Source organism: Anabrus simplex, chromosome 5 (assembly GCF_040414725.1).
Source record: "Anabrus simplex isolate iqAnaSimp1 chromosome 5, ASM4041472v1, whole genome shotgun sequence".
Taxonomy (NCBI): Eukaryota; Metazoa; Arthropoda; class Insecta; order Orthoptera; family Tettigoniidae; genus Anabrus; species Anabrus simplex.
The window spans coordinates 54,832,332-54,855,280 of record NC_090269.1 but is presented as its reverse complement, the minus strand read 5'-3'; the positions used below and the strand labels follow the sequence as shown (position 1 = coordinate 54,855,280).

Here is a 22,949-nt window from a genome sequence, read left to right as displayed (position 1 = left end):
ATAGAAGAACATAAGCATTGATTGATTATATATTAGTGGAAAGAGGGCATCGGAAAGATCTTATGGGGTAACAGCTATGCCTGAGGATGCCTTTGGGGGTGACCATAGACAGCAAAGTTGAAAGTAGACAATGTCACAAAACTACAAGAGAAAAGAGAAAGAAAGATTAGGATCTGGAGTTTGAAGTAAAAGGAGGTTCAGGAAGAGTTAAGAAAGGACTACAAAAATTGATTCCAAGAACAGATATTAGTCATGTTGAACAGGAATGGAATCATTTTAAGATTGCATTTGTAAGGTGTGCAGAGAAAACATATGGGAAGCGAACTGATACAGTGTACAGGGCTGAACATGTAGATCAGAAAAAGGATTCAACAGAGAAATGACCAAGCGACTTGGTCGTGCGGTTAGGGGTGCGCAGCTGTGAGCTTTAATTCGGGATATAGCGGGTTCGAACTCCACTCTTAGCAGCCGTGACGATGGTTTTCGCACGGTTTCCCAATTGCACACCAGGCAAATGCTGGGCTGTACCTTAAGTATGGCCACGGCCACTTCCTTCCCACTACTAACCCTTTCCTATACCATTGTTGTCATAAGACCTCTCTGTGCCGGTGCGACATAAAGGCAATTGGAAATTCTAAGTTCCCAAAGAGGGAACTAGATATATTTCCACCAATAGAGCATATCAAAAATTCACCTGCATGCAGTGTCTGACACATCCCACTCTGACGAGTCTAGTGTCAGAGCTAAGACGAAACGCTGATTAATAGAGCAAACGCCGGAAAAACCCTACATCTAATTTTTGATCTGATTTTTGATATGCTCTATTGGTAGAAATATATCTAGTTCCCTCTATGGGAACTTAGAATTTCCATTTGGAATTGCTAGGCGGGCATTAATTCCATTGTGGAGTTTTATCTCCCATATGCAGTTATCAGACTGTGCCTATTAAATAGGCTTCTGATAAGTCCACCTGCATGCACCCCAGCGTCAGTGGGTAGGGTCTGACACATCCCATTTTGACGAGTCTAGTGTCAGACGTAAGACGAAACGCTGGTTAATAGAGCAAACGCCGGACAAACCCTACATCTAATTTTTGATCTGATAAAGCCAGTTGTAAAAATGGACGGTGTTATGCATCAACCGGCTAAGCGACAATTTTCCAAAAACGGAATACTGGCACCATCTACCGCCTAAGGGATCGAACTAGCTGCTCGAATACTCACGGAGCTCTGTTTGAATTTAAACAGATGTAACGGAAGAAAAACGTAAGCGCCACTATCATAATGCGGGGTTACAAGTTATGCATCAACCGTCTATGCGCCTTATTGAAAGGTCTGATTCGGCAAGTGGTATATGGCGTTTTGTAACATCCGGCTAAACGACATCTCACACAGTTTTACTCTCCCGAAATATTAGCTGGCAAGCTGATTTTAGTAGCCTATGTTGGAAACACTGTTTGTTTATTAAGAATTGGCGGGCTGTCTCTAGAATTGTTGTGGTGTGGTGTGCTCATCACTCTTAATCTCGCATGATGACAACGAGAACGCAAAAAATACTTGCGTTATTGTCCGTGGAACAGTTGGAGGAGATTGAAAGTAGAACTGAAAGGGACATGTCCTATATATCACAGGTATGAAGTACTAGTTATTGTTATACAGTGCATTATCATGAGTGCTTGGTAGTTTTTACTGGATATAAGTGTACAGTTGCCTGTTTTGATTTATGTAACTTAATTTCACAAAGCAGTTTAGTAATACGTACAGCATGGTCATAAGCTTTCATTAAGTTAGTAATTAATTAAGTCGCCCGCTAAGGCCTTGAAGTAGATGCGTTAGCACAGGTGGTAATGGTGTGCCTGTGGGTTCGATTCATCATCAGTTAGTCAGCATTTCTTTTTCTGCTATTTGTATTGCGACTTCATCATTTATTTGCTCTTTTCCTCGAAGGATGGGTTATGGGGCGAGTGAGTCGTTTTCAACTGATATTGTGGTCTTCTCCCTCGAGTATGTGTAAATTTAATCATTTCCTTTGATATACGCGTTCACGTTGCAGAATATTAGACGATTAGATTATTAGAATTCTTTATATCTTACGTAAAGCCTTGGGGAAGTAACGTATTATGTTGTTGCAGGTAGCAACAAGCCGCATGGCTGGAGAAAACGAGGATACTCTGTCGCCTGCAGCAAGCTGCGCTGTAGAAAGAAGCCAATGGGAATCATTTTCAAGTGACCCTGCTGAACTTACCCCTCTGTTACCTGCTGCATACGATAATTGCGATATTTTATTCCAGTGTGGTGAGGATGTAGTCGCACCTACATCAAAAAATGACTTTTTCAGTGTGCAAGATACCGAAAATTCTCACACGTATGATCCAAATTTACGAAACAACGATAATGATTCAGTACAGGAAAGTAATGTAACAGACCAACATGCCACCTTAGAGAACTGTCAAGCCACGTCTGAAGTGAGGTTTAGTAATAATAATAATTGTGTTTCGGAAATCGTCAACTCTGTTAATTATGTGAAAGCTGGAAATGAAAGTGTCAACGATTCCATATCGATCGCTGATTCGCCTTCATTAAATTCAGGAAATTTGATCACAGCCCGTATATCTGAAGGGAGACCAAGAAGGGGACGAAAAAGAAAAGTATCTGATCAGAGCAGGGACGACAGAAAAAAGAAATGCCAGCTAAACGAGTCATATGTTAGCCAACGTGGGAAGGTTGTCGATGCTAAAGAATTTCGAGACTTCCATTGCCAGGATAAATGCCATGAAAAAGTAGGTGTAGAAGAAAGAAGGAAGGAATTCAATAATTTCTGGAATTTGGAGTCTTACGAAGCTAAGGTTTTGTTCATTTCTAGCAAAGTATCCATGGTCGAGGTAAAGAGAAAGAGAGTCAAGGGAACAAGCAGAAGAACCTGCACTAGAATTTACACTTTGGCGGGTGTGCGAGTGTGCAAACGAATTTTTACTCAAACTCTTAGAATATCTGGGGACAGGATCGATGCATATATGAAAAAAACAAGAAATTTCGAAGTGATTAAAGATGGTAGGGGGAAATCTAACGCTGTAAATAGATTACACGAAGGTAAGGTGGCCGAAGTAATCAGCCACATAAACCAATTCCCTAGGTATAAGTCACACTATTGCAGGGCAGAGACTAGTAGTGACTTCCTCCCATCACATGTCACTATTCCGGTCATGTACGGCCTGTACAGAAACGAATATTCGGAGCCTGTGTCAATGTCCTCCTACAAGAAAATATTTTATACTAAATTCAATCTGAGGCGCAAAGCACTTAAGAAAGACACCTGCAGTGTTTGCGATTCTCTGAATGCTCAACTGAAAGGTCATGAGGATTCGCTTGACCTAAGGCAACAACTGGAGATCCATCAAGAACTAGCGGAAAGGGCGCGTTCCGAAATGAAGAATGATATGAAGCGTGCTGCTACGATCGAAGATTTAGCGGTTCTGACATTCGACCTCCAGCGGACTCTACCTTTGCCAAAAATCTCCACTAATATAGTATTCTACAAACGCGTATTGTGGCTGTACAACTGTGGAGTTCATGATGGAGGGTCAAATAAAGGCTACTGCTATGTCTGGGTAGAAGGGCAAGCTGGCCGTGGAGCACAAGAGATAGGGTCTTGTCTCAGACAACATCTCATGGAAAATTTAGACGAGGGAAAGAAACATCTAATATTGTGGTCAGATTCTTGTGGGGGACAGAACAGGAACATAAAGCTTGTTCTTATGTTGAAGAGTATCCTGGCTTCACATCCAACATTAGAAAACATTCGAATGAAATTTCTAATACCTGGGCACAGTTTCTTGCCCAATGATGATGACTTCGGAGACATAGAGTGCTGCTTAAAGTTTCAGCAGCGGCTGTACACTCCTGATGATTACATACAAGTCATGAAGCAATGCCGTAGAAAAAACAAATTTATAGTAAAAGAGATGAAGAAAGAAGACTTCGTGGGATCTGCTTGTTTAGAAAAGAAGGTAATGAACAGGAAGAAAGACGTTGAAGGTAAGACTGTCAGTTGGCTGAAAACCAGGGAAATTGAAATCGAAAAGAAAAAAACATATTCACTTATTTTGAAAACGTCCTTCAATAGCAGTGAAGGTCAGGAAATTTGCTTGAAAAGAAAAAGCTCATCACGTCTGAGTGATCACGACGTATTTCGGGATGACAGTCTAGAACTTCTATGGCCTAATGGGAAGCCAATATCAGAACCCAAACTGAAAGACTTGAAGAGTATCATGCATCTCATTCCAAGTGACTGTAGAGGTTTCTATGAAAAACTGTATTCAAATGGCGGAACATATGACGATATAGATGGTTTTGACGAAAACCTTGATTTTACACTGCAAACTGAGAGTGTGTGAGAAATGAAAATGAAAAACTAATGTATGTGATTCAAATGTGTCCTTTGTATTTCTGTAACTAGATTTATATTTTGTTACCTAGTAACCTAGTAAACACTTTCTACTATTCACATAGTCCTATTAATGCATGTTTCTGTAAAATTCTGATATAATAAAATAGTAATAGGTATTGAAAATCCAATATTTTATTGCTGGTTCTTTTATATTTTGCTTTAAACTGTAACTGTTCACTAACCTAGTAAACACTTTCCACTATTCACATAGTCCTATTAATGTATGCTTTTGTAAAATTCTTATACAATACAATAGTAATAGGTATTGAAAATCCAATATTTTATTGCTGGTTCTTGGTTATTAACAACAAAATCTCACATAGTGGCGCTTAACTTGTTGTTGCATAACTACAAGTTCCGTAACCCTGAGCATCACAACGTTAACCGCCGCAGTTTGGTGCTTAGCCGCTTGATGCATATCTTCGACCCGTAAACTGCAAATACGGCTAAGTTAAATTTTAGGAAAACAAAGAAAATATTGCTCTGAATGAATTTTCGTGTGAATATTAGCATTACGTGCACTTCATTACGTACCTGTACCAAATATTGATTTATTTTGTCTAAAATATCTCTTCTAAGATGGTTTTAAATGTGAAAACTTTTGAACGCGTTTTGCTCAAAACTAAGATTTGACGCTTAGCCGGTTGATGCATAACACCGTCCAAATAAAAAATAAAATTTAAAAACCCATGGAAATGAATTCTATCAGAGTGTGAGAAACCTGGTGTGGAGGAAGAAAGTGCCAGTGAAGTGTAAAGAGGTGATGTATAAGGTGTACTACTGCTCAGTACTGACATAGCAGTGGAGACCTGGACACTGACATAAAGACAGGAGAATAAAATCTAAGCTAGTGAAATTACATTTTTAAGAAGTATGAATGTAAAGACAAGAAAGGACAGAGTAAGAAATGAGAACATCAGGAAGTATATCAGACTGGAAAAGCTTTTCGTCAGAGTGTAGAGGAATAAACTTTGATGGTTTGGGCAAGTTAAGCGGATGGAGGATGGAAGGATGCCGAAATGGATTATGGGGATCCAGATAGAAGGAGAGAGAGCAAGAGGAAGACTCAAAATAAGGTGGTTGAAAACAATCAAGAATAGTATAATTATAAGGAACCTGCATTGGAACACAGTTAAGGAGGAACAATGGTGTCTGGATAGAGGAAAGTGGAAAGGTGCCATAAACATTCCAACCCGGTGGGAACTGGACGAGGGAAATGGATGATGATGATGTTGTTGTATCAAACTTTTGGGCCATTAGAATTATTGCACCAGACTGAGTTTTCCTTGGTGGTTTGTTGCTTGTCAGTGAACAGGATATTTTCCCCGTACTCAGAACAAAGTTTTTAGTATGTTATCATGTGTGTGAATGTTACTGCAATAAACTATAATTCCTCGTTGCTGTAAGTCCTCAGCTGGGAATAATCTGGCATGCACTAACACTTGTAAATTGATTGAATGCAATGGACTTTCGAGTCCTTTAAAGTGATGAGGTGGTGGTGCTGGTGATTCTTGTTTTAAGAGGAAGTACAACTAGGTAGCCATCCTCTATACAACACTAACCAGAAAGGAAAAATGGAAGGGATCCGACACTTCAAAAAATGAAGGTATCAACCAAAAGGAAGACGAGGGCCACGAAGGACGTGAAAATGAAAGACACCCTAGGCCTCCAGTTTAAAGTGATGAAGGCCAATATGTTCTTGTTTTGCTTCTCTGCACAACTGTTGTGAATGTTGGCCCAATTTTTTATGATTGCTTTTAATAGCGAACAAGGAAGTAAGTTATTATTATTGTGTTCAAATAAGATGCATATTCCAACAGGAATTGAGCTGAGATAACATTTCTTCCTTGGTTTCCCATTTTTACACCAGGCATTTGTTGGAGCTGTACCTTAATTAAGGCCACAGCCGCTACCTCCCCAATCCTACCCCTTTCCTATCCTTCTGTCGCCAAAAACCTGTAGTGTATTAGTGCGATGTTAAACCACTAGGAAAAGAAGAAAGAGGTACCAACATTTTAATATAATTTCTGTCTTACATTTTTACTAAATTGGTACTTTCACATAACTTAACTTTTAGAAGGATTTCAAAGTCTTCCTTTTAGTAACTTGAGATAGGAAAAGCTCTGAAATAAACTACTTCACAGAAGGTAATTTTTCCTCAATGTACACATTTATTACTAAGTTTCTTAAAAATCAGATGCAGGAAAGTAGCAAGGTTCCCTTGTTAGGGGTTGGAAAAAAACATACCAAATGTTACAGAGCAGTGGCTGGGAATCATTGATCTAGAGCATTATTTCTCCTTAATAAATTACCAAAGAATAGTCAGTTATGTAATTTAACCTCATGAAGAATTTTCTCTATAAATATTGTCTATATTAAATGCCTTCTTGTTAACAGTGATGTGCTCCATATTGAAGTGCTAGATCCAACTGTTTGTTTATATAAATCATGTGCACCACATGGTCTCATGCAGTTGAAGATACGACTCCTGAAAGCATTGGGAAAGGACATTCTCATTGTAAGTTGCCTATGTATAAAATCTATATGTAAGTTACAGTAAAATAAGATTTTTGTGTGTATATTGCTCAGAATTAAAAAAGAATGGTATTTCTGCATCGGTCATGTGCACAGTAAGAAGGAAATGCAATTTTTAATTTTCTGTCATCTCTGTATTTATGTACATGCATCACGAGAAAACGGCTGAACAGAATGTAATGAAAATCACTATGTAAAGTTGGGGAGTAAGGCACTACAGTCTAGGCTAAATAATTTTATTCACACTGGGTGAAATGTTAGATTAAGGGAAGGCCTAAAATTGAATTCTCAAATGTCTATGATATAGTGGTCATATTGATAAATACCACATAACAAAAGTTCTAGATAATGCAATTTCCAGTTATTCATGTCTTATACGGTCTTACCATACTAGCTATAATGACAGAGATATTCATAATTTAGATTTTTGTTGCTTAATCCATGTCATTGCTGAGCATCGCTAACATGGAAATATTATTGAATCGTGTGTTAACTGGCGATGGTAGTGGTTTTTATGTGATTGTGTTAATGTGAAACCATGTGGTCATCAGCCAATATCAGCAAGGAAATTTGTAAGGATGACTATCAAAATGAGAAGAAAATGTGAAAGAACATCATGAAAGAGAAAGAAGGATGCTGTAATCTCACACAGTCAGAAGAAAACTAAATATGAAGACCTGCAGTATTGAAAGTCCATAAAATTGATCAACAATAACATTATATGTACTATTGTTTGTTGTGATGTGCTTTGTCTTCTCTGTTCCCACTCATCTCCGATAGATGTCATTACTGCTGTGTGCCCTGTAGAGCAGCCTGCTTGAATATTGGTGGAAAGTAGCTTGGGAGTTAGGTAACTTGTCTTTTCATGCATGCCATTCCTCAGGTTCATATGTTCTGATAACTACTGGTACATGGCATACTGGTTCATCATAGTATCCCAGCTGTTCAATTCCTGAGCTAATAGGAATGGGCAGGGTGCATAGTTAATGGAAAACATCAGATCAATGTTCACTACTGTCTGCGGTGGGGTCATTCCAGCTCTGGAACTTGCCAGCATAGTACTGTTCGTGAAAAGGGAAAAACTGTCCCATATTTCATTTGATTGAACATTTCATATGATAACATTGTTTTTAAATGCAATGTTACAGTCGCTTAATATTGTACTTAGACAAGAATATTCACATGATTGTAATGACTTACATCGAATTCAGTTTAATATTTTTCTGTGTCTGTTACAGCATCACAGGAGAATGGATGTGTGGATTTAAATGAAACTTGGTATTCAGTTTAGAATTAGGTTGAGTATGATCTTAACTATCAGTTGTTCAAAACGTTTCAGCAGAAGGGGATGCTTTAGAAGGGGAAAACAACATAAAACTCTATGTATCCCTCTTACGGTAGGTTTTATACAAAAATAGCACGTGATAATTTTTTATTCTATACCTTTTCCAATACAGCCAAAAATAAGGGAAATGTCAGTGGCAGTCGTGTGAAAGTTTAAGTGCAAGAGCAGGTAACTAACTTTATAGACTATAAAGAGCGTTGCTTTGGAGATCGTTCTGGCAACGTTTTTATGACTTTGTACATCTGTCAGTAGTTTTTTAAATATTTACCCTATACATGGCTTTCTTTTGTGTGGGAAGGAAGAGATAAAATCAAGGTAAGCAATAATGCAAAAGAATATGAAAATGCAAAGGGCCACAGTGAGCAAGGAAGCGAGTATGTCACAACAAGCCACTGACAGGTAGAGACATGCCTCCTAATGTGCTTCAAAATCTGGGGAACAATATGAGAGGTGGACAAACATGTAATCATGCACGTGCTAAGTGATTCTCCTGTCAACAACGGTTACTACAGCTAAGAGTACATATACAGTGTATATCAGATACCTAACTTAATTGAATACAACCAATTTTTTTTTACATCAGTGGTTCCTTACTTATACTAATGATGTTTATTTTAACATATATATATATATATATATATATACACATACCCTTTTGTCTCATCTCTTTTGCTGTGTATGTTTGTGGGTTTGAACCCCACTTTTGGCAGCCCTGAATATGGTTTTCGATGATTTCCCATTTTCACACCAGGCAAATGCTGGGGCTGTACCTTAATTAAGGCCACAGCTGCTTTCTTTCCACTCCTAGCCCTTTCCTATCCCATCATCACCATAAGACCTATCTGTGTCAGTGCGACATAAAGCAACTTGTAAAAAATAAAATTGGAATATTTGGAATGATATGGATCAGATTTTTGACAGCCTATAGAAAGTAAGGAATGGAACAAAATTTTATGAATTCCTTTCGTTAAGATAACATTAACCAGAATATTAAAAAAATAAAAGGAAAATTAAGTAACAAGATTGTTCATAACTATTTCCTATAACATGAACAAGGGAGGGAAAGATGTGACAATGAGTGAAGAGTGCAAAGATCTTAAAAGTGTAGATAGGGAAATGGGTTTCACTCGAAAAAATTGTTCAGGAGTAGTTTAAAACATTAATTCAAATTTGAGGCAGTGATGAAACCAAAGGTTTGCTGAAGATAGTGCCAAACAATTAGAGGGTGCATCTAGCATATAACATGAGGTCCATACCAGAATGACTTCTGAAAGTACAGTAGTGTAGAAAATATTCAGATAAAAGCAGGCCAAAAAAAAAAAAGTATTGATCAGGTGGAACTTTCTTTTCCTTTTATGACAGTTGGTAACTATCAATAGGGAAAAATGAAATTTATAAATCAAAATATGATCTGTTTATTGCTTGAAGATGTACAGATGAGCTATCAAAAATTGTCGCATCTCTGGAGATGTGAAATATAAGAAAATCCCCTTTGGCTAAGTTTGGCTTTGTACAGTCAGCTGGATGCATTTTGCAAGTTGGCCCATAGTTCTCATTCATTGTGTCAGTCGCTCTCATTCTACCTTCCCTCCTCTTCCTTCTCTTTCCTCCCCATGACGTGCACTTGCATACAACACTATGAAAGCGCAGTGGGTCAGCTGTAGACTACAGAATTTCTGCCTGCTATACCAGGTACGGTTCAAATATCGGCATGAATGTTTTGTGATGACGTCGGGCAACATACACACCAGGTTTGGCTGAGCTAACTTTGATGCTAAATGCTTCACTCCATTCTGAAATAGCACATTACTCACATGTGTCAAGAGAGCAATTGCTGGCTTTCATCCAAAACAGTAATTTTAGCATTCGTGGGGCAGCGATTCGGTGTGGCATGTCGCCTAGGGCTGCTCAGAAATGGATACGTCAGTGGCAGGTGTCGGGGGACATTGGACGTCTAGTGGGAATTGGTGGTTTTTTTTTTCTTTATGTCGCACCAACACAGATAGGTCTTATGGCAACGAGGGATAGGGGAAAGGCCTAGGAAGTGGAAGGAAGCGGCCTTGACCTTAATTAAGGTACAGCCCCGGCATTTGCCTGGTGTGAAAATGGGAAACCACGGAAAACCATCTTCAGGGCTGCCGACAGTGGGGCTCGAACCCACTATCTCCCAATTACTGGATACTGGCCGCACTTAAGCGACTGCAGCTATCGAGCTCAGTGGGAATTGGTTTAAAGCAAGTTTCTACTAGGGAAGAAGCCAACAGGTAGTTGAAACTTCACAGGAAAACCCATTCTTAAACTCAGCGGAGCTCATGCAGGCGACCAATTTTCATGGATGTCCAAACACCTTCCGTAAACAATTATGAGAAGCAGAAAGCTGCCGCCAGTGTCTCTCCGATGAACAGATGGTCATGCTTTCTGTCATTAGCATTACCAATTGCCATCTTCAGTTTTTTTCGACAGCTCTTGACAAGATGGACAATGTGTCAAATCAATTCTTGATAAAGCTGACTTCAAAAGTTTCAACTTATTTTTGAAACCATTAACATGACCAAATAATTCTGATACACTTTGATCTTTGCCCTGAAGTCTCTTGTTCAAGTCATTCAAGTACCGTGTCAGGTCAGTCATGAAAACAACCTGCCTTACAAAGTCTGGATCTTCCACCTGTCGAACAAGATTTTCCACAATCTGTCTTTTAAAAAGGCTGGAATATTATGTCTGAATGCAGAGAATTTCTGAAGACATTTACCTGCACTCAGCCATCATACATTTGTGTGGAGTGATATATCTCTATATTGGGCTTACACCTCATCTAAAAATTCTCAAAATTTGCAGTGCACTTGTGCCTTATTGCCACCTCGTATGTTGTTGGAAACTATCACCACGATATTCATTGTATCACTTTGTTTTACTGACTTTCCTAATTAGGCCTACCAGTCCTTCATCTCCTCTCGTACACGGTGCACCGTCTGTCACAATACAAGAGCATGTTTCAAAACTGCCATATTGTTTTACTGTTTCATTTACTGCTTTAACTATGCGTCCCCATACTATGCACGGAGCCTTCTCAAAATTTCTGTAGCTTTGGTGCCTTCTTGCACCAGAAAGTTGTTGTTGATGATGCGCTGCACAACAGACATGTGCACCTCTTGCTTGCTCATGGCGTACTGAAGCGAGTGGTCGCTCTCTGATGTGTGACGCATCAAGATCCCTACTCCGGACATCCCCACCAACATCCTCTCAAAGCCCCACCCATTTCCGTTCGCTACTGGAGTTGCTAATTTTAAATTCTGGTTTATATTTGATGCACCTAGTATTTGCCCTGAATGAGTAAATTCACAATTCCAGTATAATTAGTCCATTATTGGAAATTATAAATATTTCACTAGCACTAACCATCTTGTTAGGCGTGCTAGTTACCAACTGATGAGCCCAAATTGGCACACTGGGGGAAAATGCTAGCACCAAGATGAGCTAGCTAGAAAAAATTAATAAGGAGTTGAATGAGAGGTTGAATTAGAATGCCACCGTAGCTTCAGACCTCAATAACTCACGATATGAAGGGTTTCTGGCTACAACCCTTCAGGAAGAATGTGCCAGAGACATTTAGAATTGTAGGAGAAAAGCTCAGAGTCAGAACTGTCATGTCTACTACTGGGAACTGGGAAATGAATCACAGGGATTCTCTAATTACAGTTTCAAGTAAGTGCCCGGATACCTTTGATCAGATAGTAGTAATAACATAAAGAATATAATAACATCCCAACCTGGTAGTAGCTGGATGAGGGAAATGGATCCAACTAACTCATTCTTGGTTACCAGGGTTTCGTCCCAATGTGCCAATTTGGGCTCATCAGTTGGTATCTAGCACACCTAGTGTGTTTATAGTGACATCCAGGCTTCAATCATCTATCATTACATATGAATCATCAGATACTTCTAATCAGATAGTGTACCTAGTTGACAGCCTTTTCCTATGTTTTGGAATCCAAAAATTGAATCATTGAAATAATTCTTGTCTGTTGTCATATCCACAACAACTACATTAAATTAGGTTACAGATATGCTTTTGTTTCACTCATTTAACAATAATTATCATGAGATTTTTTTTTCTTTTATTTAGATAAATCAAGAAAAATTTGATAGCCTGGCTGATATTACTAGCATACTTGCAATGCGAGAAGAACTGAAGAAACATACTAAGACAGCTTAAACACAGCCTGGAGAAAATCCAGTGCGATGATTAAGGTAATGATTGTAAGGGCATTATTTACTGGAATTTTGATGTGCTGAACATACTTATAGCTTATATATTTCAGTTTCATTTAATTTAGACATTTTAATGTTTCTGATGGCTCCCTCTTTGAATCAGTGGTGGAATGTCAGACTCTGGATCGGAAGATCACAGGTTCAAACCCAGCAGAGGTAGTTGGATTTTTGAAGGGCGGAAAAAAAGTCCATTCAGTATTCCATATCATACGATGTCTGCATGTGAAAGATCTCTGGTGACAAGTTTGGTGTTTACCCGGCAGAATTAATTACAACTTGGTCATTGATCGCCCAAGAGAGTTTTTGCCTAGAGTAATACATAGAGCCCAGATGTTTCGGCAGACAAAAAGGCAAGCATTTCATTTTTTTTTTTTAAAGGAAGGCAATTTAAAACAATATACTTGCATAGGATCAAGGTAATGATAGAGGTAGAATGTTTAATGCTTCAACCCACATCAGACAAGCCACTTCCTCCTCTCATGTTGGTCCAACTTCCTCTTCATCTCCACTTCTCACTAGAAACAGTTCAAGGCAAGCAATAACTCACACTTGCTCAGATGACTACTTCTCCTGACAACATCAACACCAGGGGCTGGAAGACTGGACACAAGTCTTTCTTTTCATTTATCTACCTGATATTATCGTAGCTGGTTGCACTCTCATCTTCCATATTCTCTTTCTTTTTAGATATGGCAATTTCTTTACGAAGATTTTTACAGAGTTTCAACTATAAAAGACAAACTTCATAGGTTCCATATTGACACCCAATTTATTTAAAATATATTGTAATACACAAAATTAGGTATTTCAGTCCAGCACCTTTAGATTGGCATCTAGCACAACAAATGTCCCATTACACTGGTGTCTTCATAATAAAGTAACAATTTTTACCCCAAAACAATTTAAAAACAACAAACATTTTACATAATGCTCTATAAGATGTGGCACATTTATTTTAATTTGTACTTGTGTTATATTTGTTTTATGTATACCTTATCTATTACATGTCACTTTTCAGAATGATTAAATACGTCTGATTCTTGCTGAAGATGGCCACAGAAAGGCCAAAACATGTACTATATTTTTAATATGATTATTATGATTAAGTATTGAATAGGTGGAACTTTGTAATAAATTACCTTTTACGAATTAAGTACATCAGTGTTAAATGTCAGTACAGAACCTGCAATGAAATTTATAAGTTACATTACCTGTAGATTCATCATCATCATCATAATCATCATCATCGTCAGTTCCCCTTTTCTGGCTGACACTGGGTGGAGGCAAATATGGTTCCTCTTCACTTCATCCTGTCTATCCACCATTCCTTATCCAACATTGTGTTCCACCCCAGGTTTCGTTGTCCTTTGCTGTTCTTCACAGAGTCCATCCATCGTAATCTTGGTCTCCCTCGTCCACTCTTCCCTGTCATCTCTCTTTCCAGTGCTTGTATTGGCAGTCTTTCTTCTTTTATCTGCTTGAATTGTCCAAACCAGCTTAATCCATTCTGTTCCAGTTTGTCATTTAGTTTTTGCACATTTAGCTCTTTTCATATGTCTTCATTTCGCCCTTCGTCGTCTTCTGTACCATACTCCTCAGGAATTTCATTTCAGCTGCCTGTACTCTACTCTCATCTTTCTGTGTCATTGTCATTTCTGTGTCATTTCTTCTGCACACGTGATTTATCATCATCATCATTATTTTCCAGTTCAATTTTTTCTTCCTGTCAAAGTATAGTTTCAATTCCTCTATGTCCTGCCACTTAACATTCCCCTTGCTGACCTCCAATTTCACTGTGTCTACCCATCAATTCCTTGGCCTACCTACTGGCCTCTACCTTTTCACTTCTCTGTCAAAGTAATTCCTCGTTGTTCTCATTCTGTCCATCCTCATAACATGTCCAAACCATTGTAACCTGCATCTTCCTAAAAGCTTCGTAACAGATAGTTTGATGACAGCCTCCTTCCTGTTTGCTTCATTTTTAATCTTGTCTTTCCTGGTCTTTTGGTTCATTGTTCTGATAAGTTTCATTTTTGTTGACTGGATTTTACTATTAGCCGTGTTATGTAGGGTACATGTTTGAGTCCATAGGTGGGAATGAAGTAGGTATGAAACAGGGTCTATTTTGCTTTCTGGGGCATTTTATCATCCCAGAGTAGATTTCTCACTTGAAAATAAAATTGAGAAGCTTTCTGTTTGAAATGATACTTTCAAGGTACTTGAAGTTAGAAACGGATTGTAACAGAGTTCCCTCCAGGAAAATGTTTGAATTTGTGCCTTTCCTCTTGATAGTCATTTCAACCATTTTCTGTTTTACTGATGCATAGTCCATATTCTTTAAACTTGCCATTTGAAAAATTTAGTTTCTCCTGTACTTCTGCTTCATTTTCTCCCAAGATCAGAACATCATCTGAAAATATTAGTATTAGGTTCTTTGCAATGTTCTTTGATGGATTTTATGATCCAATCCATGAACATGATGAACAGGAGTGGTAATAAGGCACTCCCTGCTGGACTCTTCTTTTGGTTTGAAACCAATCTGATCCTCCATCCCCTACTTGGACACAGCTAAAGCATTTTTGATAGTGCATCTTTACTTTATCAATCAGGAAGTTTGGCACACCTGTACCTTCTAGGCATTCCCAGATCATGTCTCTAAGCATACTGTCATAGGCCTTCTTGATGTCCGTAAAAACCATCAGTAAGTTCTTTCCATATTCCCAGTGCTTCTCTGTTAGCATTCTGACAGGAAATATTACGTCTGTAATGCTTTATCTCTTCCTGAACCCATGTTGCTCCTCCTCCAATAACAGTTCTACTGTATTCCTGATTCTTCTTTCAATTATTTTCTCCAGAAGTTTAAGTGAATGAGAAAGTAGAGTGATGCCCCTATAATTTCCACATTTCTTCCTGTTTCCCTTTTTAGACACGGGGATAATGATACCTTTCATCCAGTCCTCTGGTACCTGTTCTCTTTCCAGATGATAATCATTGTATCCCTTGTGCTCCAGATGCCCTTAACATGTTAGCTCTGGGGACTTACCATTTCTCTTGTTGTTCAGCTTAGACTCCACTTCTAGCCATGTTAGATGGTGGTGTGTTCTGCCATTCATACTAAAACTGTAATTTTCAGTGATATAATTTTAAAGACTTTCTCTATTTAAATTATTGTAGTAGTTCTTCATTTCTTCTCTGATGCCTTGATCTGTCTTCAACCAGGTTCCCATCATCTGTTTCCAATGCAAGGATATTGCCATGCTGACTTCTATTCTTGACTACCTTATGAAGCAACTTCGTATTACTTTCACAGTCTTCTATTAGCCTGGTAGTGAACTCATTCAAGTTTAAAAACTTCATGTCTATTCCGTATTGAACCGAGAATCTAATGGAAACAAGAAAGATCCACCTATTTAACACGTTCAGTACCTGCGTCTGAGCGTTACACTTGAATGCCTGGACCGGCCATTTTCATGCCCGGCCCTCTTGACGTGCATCACTTAATACAATTTACAATTACTCCTAAACTATAAATGTTAGAAAAGTTATACTTTATGCTTACCTCTAGTAAATATTTAGGGTGTGATATCTGGTGTCACAGGTTTCAAAATGCGTCTAATTTTATACAGCCTATCTGTATTTTCGGCATAATGATTACTGTCACCGAAGTGAAGAAATGAAAGAATATGAAGGAAGCGTATTCGGAAAATTGTATTAGAAAACATCAGAGTATGAAAAACAGGGTCTTCGGTCCAGTACATTCAGGATTTTGGACTAATCGGTTTCCACAATTGTATGATCAAATTCTTTGTGAAAGGCCGGGGCACTACGCTTATCACTTGACTTGCGTATAGCTTGGTCTGCTCACATACATACTGATAAACTTCGTCATTCATGAAAATACTCACGTAACTCAAAATATCCTGCTTATTTTCTATTTGAATGTTTATACCTGAATTATGTGTAAATGGTGGAACGGGTGAACAATAACTAGGATGATATGTATCAGGCACTTCGCTTTTCTCTATAGGCCTATCACATTCGGAAATTGGAATTTCCTCGTCACTCTCACTTTCACTATCTGAGTCTATTTCAGGAATAAGTTCATCACCAGAATAATCATTGTGAAATATCTAATAATTAATCTTCCATAAGAAACTTTGTTTTATAAGCCATCATACTACACTTGGTAAGAACGACACGCACTGCATTGGAATCTCAAGTAGGACCATCTTGACGCGCGAGGAAGTGCTGAGATATTCCCGTTAAAACATGAGCCCATTCAACGTGAGGGTTATCTCAAAAAGGTCAACCAACTTCCTGCTACAACCAGTAACGCTGACTAAGGTGTAAGAATGTATAGATGACGAATATAAACAGCAGTGCTTCGCACGGAACATTAAACGTCTTACGCTGTCCACGGCCCGCAGCATAGGAGCAAGCTTGAACGTCTTACGCCGTCCACGGTCCACAGTGAGTTAATACCACACAATGTCATAAGAAAAATTATAACATTTTATTATACTCGGTACTGGTTTCGATGCTGGTGTGCATCATCATCAGCCAAAAATAAGAAAAATATACATAGACAAAGTTACAATAAACAGTGCATAAAGTACATACAGATTTTACAAAACTGGCAAGACCTAATTAAAAACGGGATCCACATACATTAACCTATGACCTAAACTTAAAAAATAGCACCAACTGTCTTAAAACTATGAATATACGTCCTCTTGATAAAAGTCCTCTGAATCTAAAAACATTAAACCATGTGCGAGCAGATTAAATTTGAGGACAAAAACCAATGCTTCACTATCATAAAAGTCCAAGAGCATAATTTTAATTTTGTAAAAACATATGTATAAAAGGTTTTCTTGCTAAACATTCACTATTAAAGTAACCGGTGCAAGAATTAAGAAACCATTTTTCTATTTGTTAAAAATGGCTGTCATTAAAATAACACAACCAGTCAAAAGACGTAACAACTTCCTATTTTGCGTGATAAAACATATGTCTTCTCTAACTTAGCCGCTTTCTTTAAGTATTAGATAGCAAGATCTTTTTAATGAAAAATTGGTGGACGCCATGTTTCCAGGGTACTGTTCTCGGTTCAAATTAGGACCTCTGGGAGCGTATATATTATGTGTTATTAGACGTTAGGGAAGTGAACTCGTCCCTACACTTTTCTTTTCTTCTTTAAACAGTTGCTTCACAAATAGTTTGTTCCAGTACTCCTATGCCAGGTACTCCATTTCATCTTCTTGGTGGACTTATTTCTGTTTTTCATTATCTAGCCTCTTCTTTGCTGCATTTCTTTCTTTCACAGCAGTTTTCACTCTCTCATTCTACCATGGCATTTATTTCTCCCTGCATATTGCACTTGTCTTTCCACATAGTGATTCAGCTTCTGAAACCAGGGTGTTCTTGAATGACAGTCATTCTTCTTCTACTCCTTTTTTTTTCATTCTTGGCTGAGATTCTTTGGTTCCCAGTATGCACGACCGAAAACCTGTGGTCACCAACAAGACTTTCACTTGGATTAATCTTAACATCAGTGATGAACTGGCTAACACATCTGTCAGTTATTATATAGTCTATTACTGTCCTCTGATTCTCATTCCAACTGTAGCTTGTTATTTTTTTGGCTGTCTCTCTTTTGAAACCAGGAATTTTGTATTTTCAGCTTATTCTGTATACAGAAGTCTATCAGGTTTTCTCCCTCCTGTTTTCTTCCACCGTAGCGATGGGGGCCTATGATGTCTTTGAAAGCTTGCCTATCTGTCCCAACTTAGGCATTCATTTCTCCCATAATTGTGATGTCTTCCTGCCTTGGAGAAAGGTATGGAATACCTGGCCAACGCGTAATTTCATTTTACTTGCGTAACTTATGTACATCTGCAAATTAACATCTTTGTGGAGAATGAAAGCAACTCCATTTCTGGCCTCATTTGGGTTCCCACTATAACCATTTCATAAGGTTTTATTCCCTGAACCTTTCGATTTCATCTCACTCAACCCTAAAATACCGAGTGTGTGTCTGTCCATTAGGTCTATAATTTCTTCGCATTTACCAGTAAGGGTGAGGATATTCAGGGTCCCAATTTTCCAATTCTGAACTGTTTCTTCCTGTGTAATGTCGGTCTCTTACTGCATCTCCGATGAGCTTCGGGTTATTGGCCGTCATAAGTTCATGAGTTGCGTGAAGAGTTGTTGTCATGTCTGGTAATTTTAATACTTTTACATCGGAGGCTTGTTTTGGTTTTGAAAGTAATGAAATCACCATCTCTCTTCAGCTGGCTTGCTAGAGCATTTTCTGTCAGGTAAACTCCCTTAGCTTTTGGCAGTCCCTTGCCACACCTCCAAGGCAGCAGCATTTTGGTGAATTTGTGTGTCATTTCCTACACAAAGGCTTCGCCAAGCCTCTGCATTTGTCATTATAGGTAAGTAATATCCCTTGTACATTACTTCTTTAGCCTTCATTGTTACATCTTTATTCTATATTAATCTCCATATCTGGTGGTAAAAGGCACTCTCCAGTTGTATCCTTCTACTAATTTCCATATCCAGTCTTCCATTTTGTGTCAGTTCACTCCCTAAGTATTTAAAGTGTTCTACTATTTCCTGTTGTGTCCAATTTTGATAGCTCCTTTTCCTTCTTTACCTCGTCTACTCATCACCATTGTCTTGCTCTTTTCTGCGTTGATCCTCAATCTCATTGTTCTATCCTTCTATTCAGTACATTCAGCTGTTGTTGTACCTCCTCCTCATATTCTCCCCAGATCACATTATCTGCTTATACACAGACATTATAACATTCATTCTTTCCCCTCTATAATCTTCTCTCGCTGCCATTACGATGTCATCCATGACCATTATCAACAGAAAAGGTGATAACACACTCCCTTGTTTTAGCCCATTGTCAATTTCAAACCATTCTAATCTACTAACCGTTGTCTTCACACAACTGTAACAGTTATCTATATCGCTTTTATCATTATTAGTTTTTTGCCAATGCCCCTGAACGTCAGGCTTTCCTAAAGTTTTGTTCTGGGTATGCTATCATATGCCTTTTCTGTCTATAAAAGCCATTACTGTATCCTTCCCATATTCCTAGCTGTTTTCCATGATCTGTCTCAGAATGAAAATATGTTCTACTGTTGACCTCCACTTCTTAATCCAAATTTTTCCTCTTGTAACTGACTTTTCACCATTTCTCTAATTCTCCTTTCCATTATCTTGGCAACATGGGAGATGATAGTGATTCCTCAGTTGTTTTTGCACATCTTATCTCTTTTCATGAATATTGGTATAATAACCCCCTTTTCCCAATCCTCAGGCACTTTTTCTCTCTCTACATACACACTTGAGTATTCTATAAGTCCACTGGAGTACTGCTGGTCCTGCAGCCTAGATCATTTCTATGACCACTACATCTATTCCCACATTTTCATCTCTTTAATAGCCCATTCCACCTCTGCCATTGTAATGTCTGACTCCTTCTCTGTTACTTCTTCTATTCCTGCTGCCTGGATACCTTCTTCAGGTTTGGTTTCTCACGTTTAGCAGTTAACTGAAATATTCTTTCCATCTGTTCATTATCTCTTCTTGTTTTGTCAGGATTACTCCTTCTTTATGCTTCACAAATCCAGTGTTCACCATTTTATTCCTATAGTTCCTTATAACTCCAAATAATAATTTTTCTCACAGTTCAAATCATCCTTTACTTCATGGGTGAATATTTTCCAACTTTTCTTCGGCTACTACTTTCCTGTTGCAAATTCTTTTTGCTTCTATGTATTACACTTCACTCTCTTCGGTCTCTTTTATTTTTCCTTTTCTTTCTTTCCAGCCGGGCTGAGTGGCTCATACGGTTGAGGTGCTGGCCTTCTGACTCCAACTTGGCAGGTTCGATCCTGGCTCATTCCGGTGGTATTTGAAGGTGCTCAAATACAACAGCCTTGTGTCGGTAGATTTACTGGCATGTAAAAGAACTCCTACGGGACTAAATTTTGGCTGGCACCTTGGCGTCTCTGAAAACCGAAAAAGTTAGTGGGTTGTAAAGCCAATAACATTATTATTATCATCTTTACTTCCAAATTTTCTTCTTTTCCTTTACTTTATCTTTCACTCTATCATTACATCATGTTGTCTCTTTCTCTCCTTACCTTTCCTGATGTTCTGCCACATATTTTCTCTGCACACCTTACAAATGCATACTTAAAATTATTCCATTCCTGTTCAGCATGACTAATATCTATCCTGGTATCAGTTTTTGTAATTCTGTCATGAACTCTTTCTGAACCTCCTTTTCCTTCAATCCTTTTTCTTGTAGTTTTGTGACTTTGTCTACTTTGCCACCCCCGAAAGCTTCTTCAGGCGTAGCTGAAATACTGAGTGAGGTGGCTGTGCAGTTAGGGTCACACAGCTGCGAGCTTGTATTCGGGAGATAGTGGGTTCGAACACCGCTGTCAACAGTCCTGAAGATAGTTTTCCATAGTTTCCCATTTTCACACCAGTCAAATGCTGGGGCTGTACCTTAATTAGGGCCATGGACGTTTCCTTCCCACTCCTAGCCCTTTCCTATCCCATTTTCACCATAAGACCTATCTGTGTCGGTGTGACATAAAGAAATTGTAAAAAAAAAAGAATATCGTAGCTGTGACATCCTAAGATCTTTCCGTTTTTTTTTTTCTCCACTAATATATAATCGATCAGTGTTTTTGTTCTTCTGTCTCCCCATCCTTAACTGGTAATCTTCTTACTATTGTTCTTCGTGAACCATGTGTTTCCTATTATTTGTTGGTTCCTCTGGCAGAAAGAGCCTCCATGGCTCAGGCGGCAGCGCACCTGCCTCTCACCACTGGATTCTGCGGTTCAAATCCCAGTCACTCCATGTGATATTTGTGCTAGATAAAGCAGAGGCGGGACAGGTTTTTCTCCGGGCATTCCAGTTTCCCCGTCATCTTTCATTCCAGCAGCACTCTCCAATATCATTTCATTTCATCAGTCAGTCATTAATCATTGCACCAGAGTGCGACAGGGTTCGACAACCGGCACAATTCCTATCCTCGTTGCTACATGGGGGCTTCGTTCATTCATTCCATTCCTAACCCGGTCGAACGACTGGAAACAGGCTGTGGATTTTCATTTTTTCCTCTGGCAGAACTCCATTAACATATCCATATGGCTCCAAAATCTCTTATCTTCTCAGTCTCTTTCTTCCCAATTTTGTATTCATATCTCCCTTTATAATAACTTCTTTGTCTTCTATGTATTTTTCCACTTCTTCAAGGAATTGTTCTGTAGTCTCTTCATTTCCATTTTGTGGAGCATATACTTGAAAGAGAACTTGTTTTCTTGTCTGAAACTGTATCCTTGCTGTGATCATTCTGTCATTGATATTCTTCACCTCCTCCGCATATTCCAGGACGTTCTTTCTAATGATCATTCCTACTCTATTGACTGCATCCTGTCCTCCACTGTAAAATAGCCTATGTCCTTCCTTCAGTTTTCTTTCCCCTCTTCCTCTCCGTTTTGTTTCATTATGACCAAGGATGGCTATGTCCTTCTCTTCCATGAACTCTTGGGGCCAATGACCATGATGTAAATGACAAGCATCATCATCATCATCATCATCATCATCATCATCATCATCATCTTTTTATGAACTCTATCAGCTCTTCAGTGTTGTTCATCATGGTTAAGATGTTGACTGTCCCAATTTGGATATATTGTGATACTGGTTGCCCACTTGTCACAGCTCACCCAGTACTTAAGAACTGTGCATCGCCTTCAGGGAACGCCCTAGCATTTTCCAAGGCTTCACTATATTTACACTAATTTTTAGGCTGTTAGTACAATGGGTTTTTCACTCCCAAAGGCATTTTAGAGCTGTTGCCAGCAGGTGATGAAGCTGTTCCTAACATGGAGTACAAATGCCTTCTGCAGCCACCCCTAACCTGGAGACAGACACTGCTTGATGGATTCCAGTATCATTTCCTACACTGAGGGGACCATTACTCTGCCAAAGAGAACTCATTCGCCTGAAGTTGTTGGTCTTCTTAGGGAGTTGAGTTATTTCTCACCGCCCAGCACTCGGCGCAGAGTCACTGGCCATACAGCCTGCTTTATTGCCATAGCAGGCTGGACCGGCCAGACACAGTACCATTAGACTATCGTGCTCAAAAGAAAGCTTGGATGGAAAATGAAAGTGAATAAATACATCTGTGACTGAAGAACTCAAGAAAAAGAATCTCCTATTAAACACAGTCCTTCTTATTGATAATGCTCCTCGTTATCGCTCGGACTTGTGTCTGGAATCAGGTGATATATGAGCTGTTGTACTTGCTGC

The 22,949-nt window shown here is 38.8% G+C and overlaps 1 protein-coding gene across 6 annotated transcripts in view; it reads left to right on the top strand.

The window, feature by feature from the left end:
* LOC136873736 (uncharacterized) overlaps positions 1-22,949 on the top strand; it is a 121,627-nt gene that overhangs the window by 20,215 nt on the left and 78,463 nt on the right. For 4 of the 6 annotated variants that reach the window (XM_067146898.2, XM_067146901.2, XM_067146900.2 and 1 more), the window contains exons 3-4: positions 6,844-6,964; positions 12,453-12,577. In XM_067146898.2, coding sequence (XP_067002999.2) covers positions 6,844-6,964; positions 12,453-12,542 — 211 coding nt within the window. In that variant the 3' untranslated portion in view covers positions 12,543-12,577. Of the gene's footprint in view, positions 1-6,843; positions 6,965-12,452; positions 12,578-20,447; positions 21,249-22,949 lie in introns of those variants that run through there. The other 2 variants (XM_068228019.1, XM_068228018.1) reach the window with 1 other exon arrangement.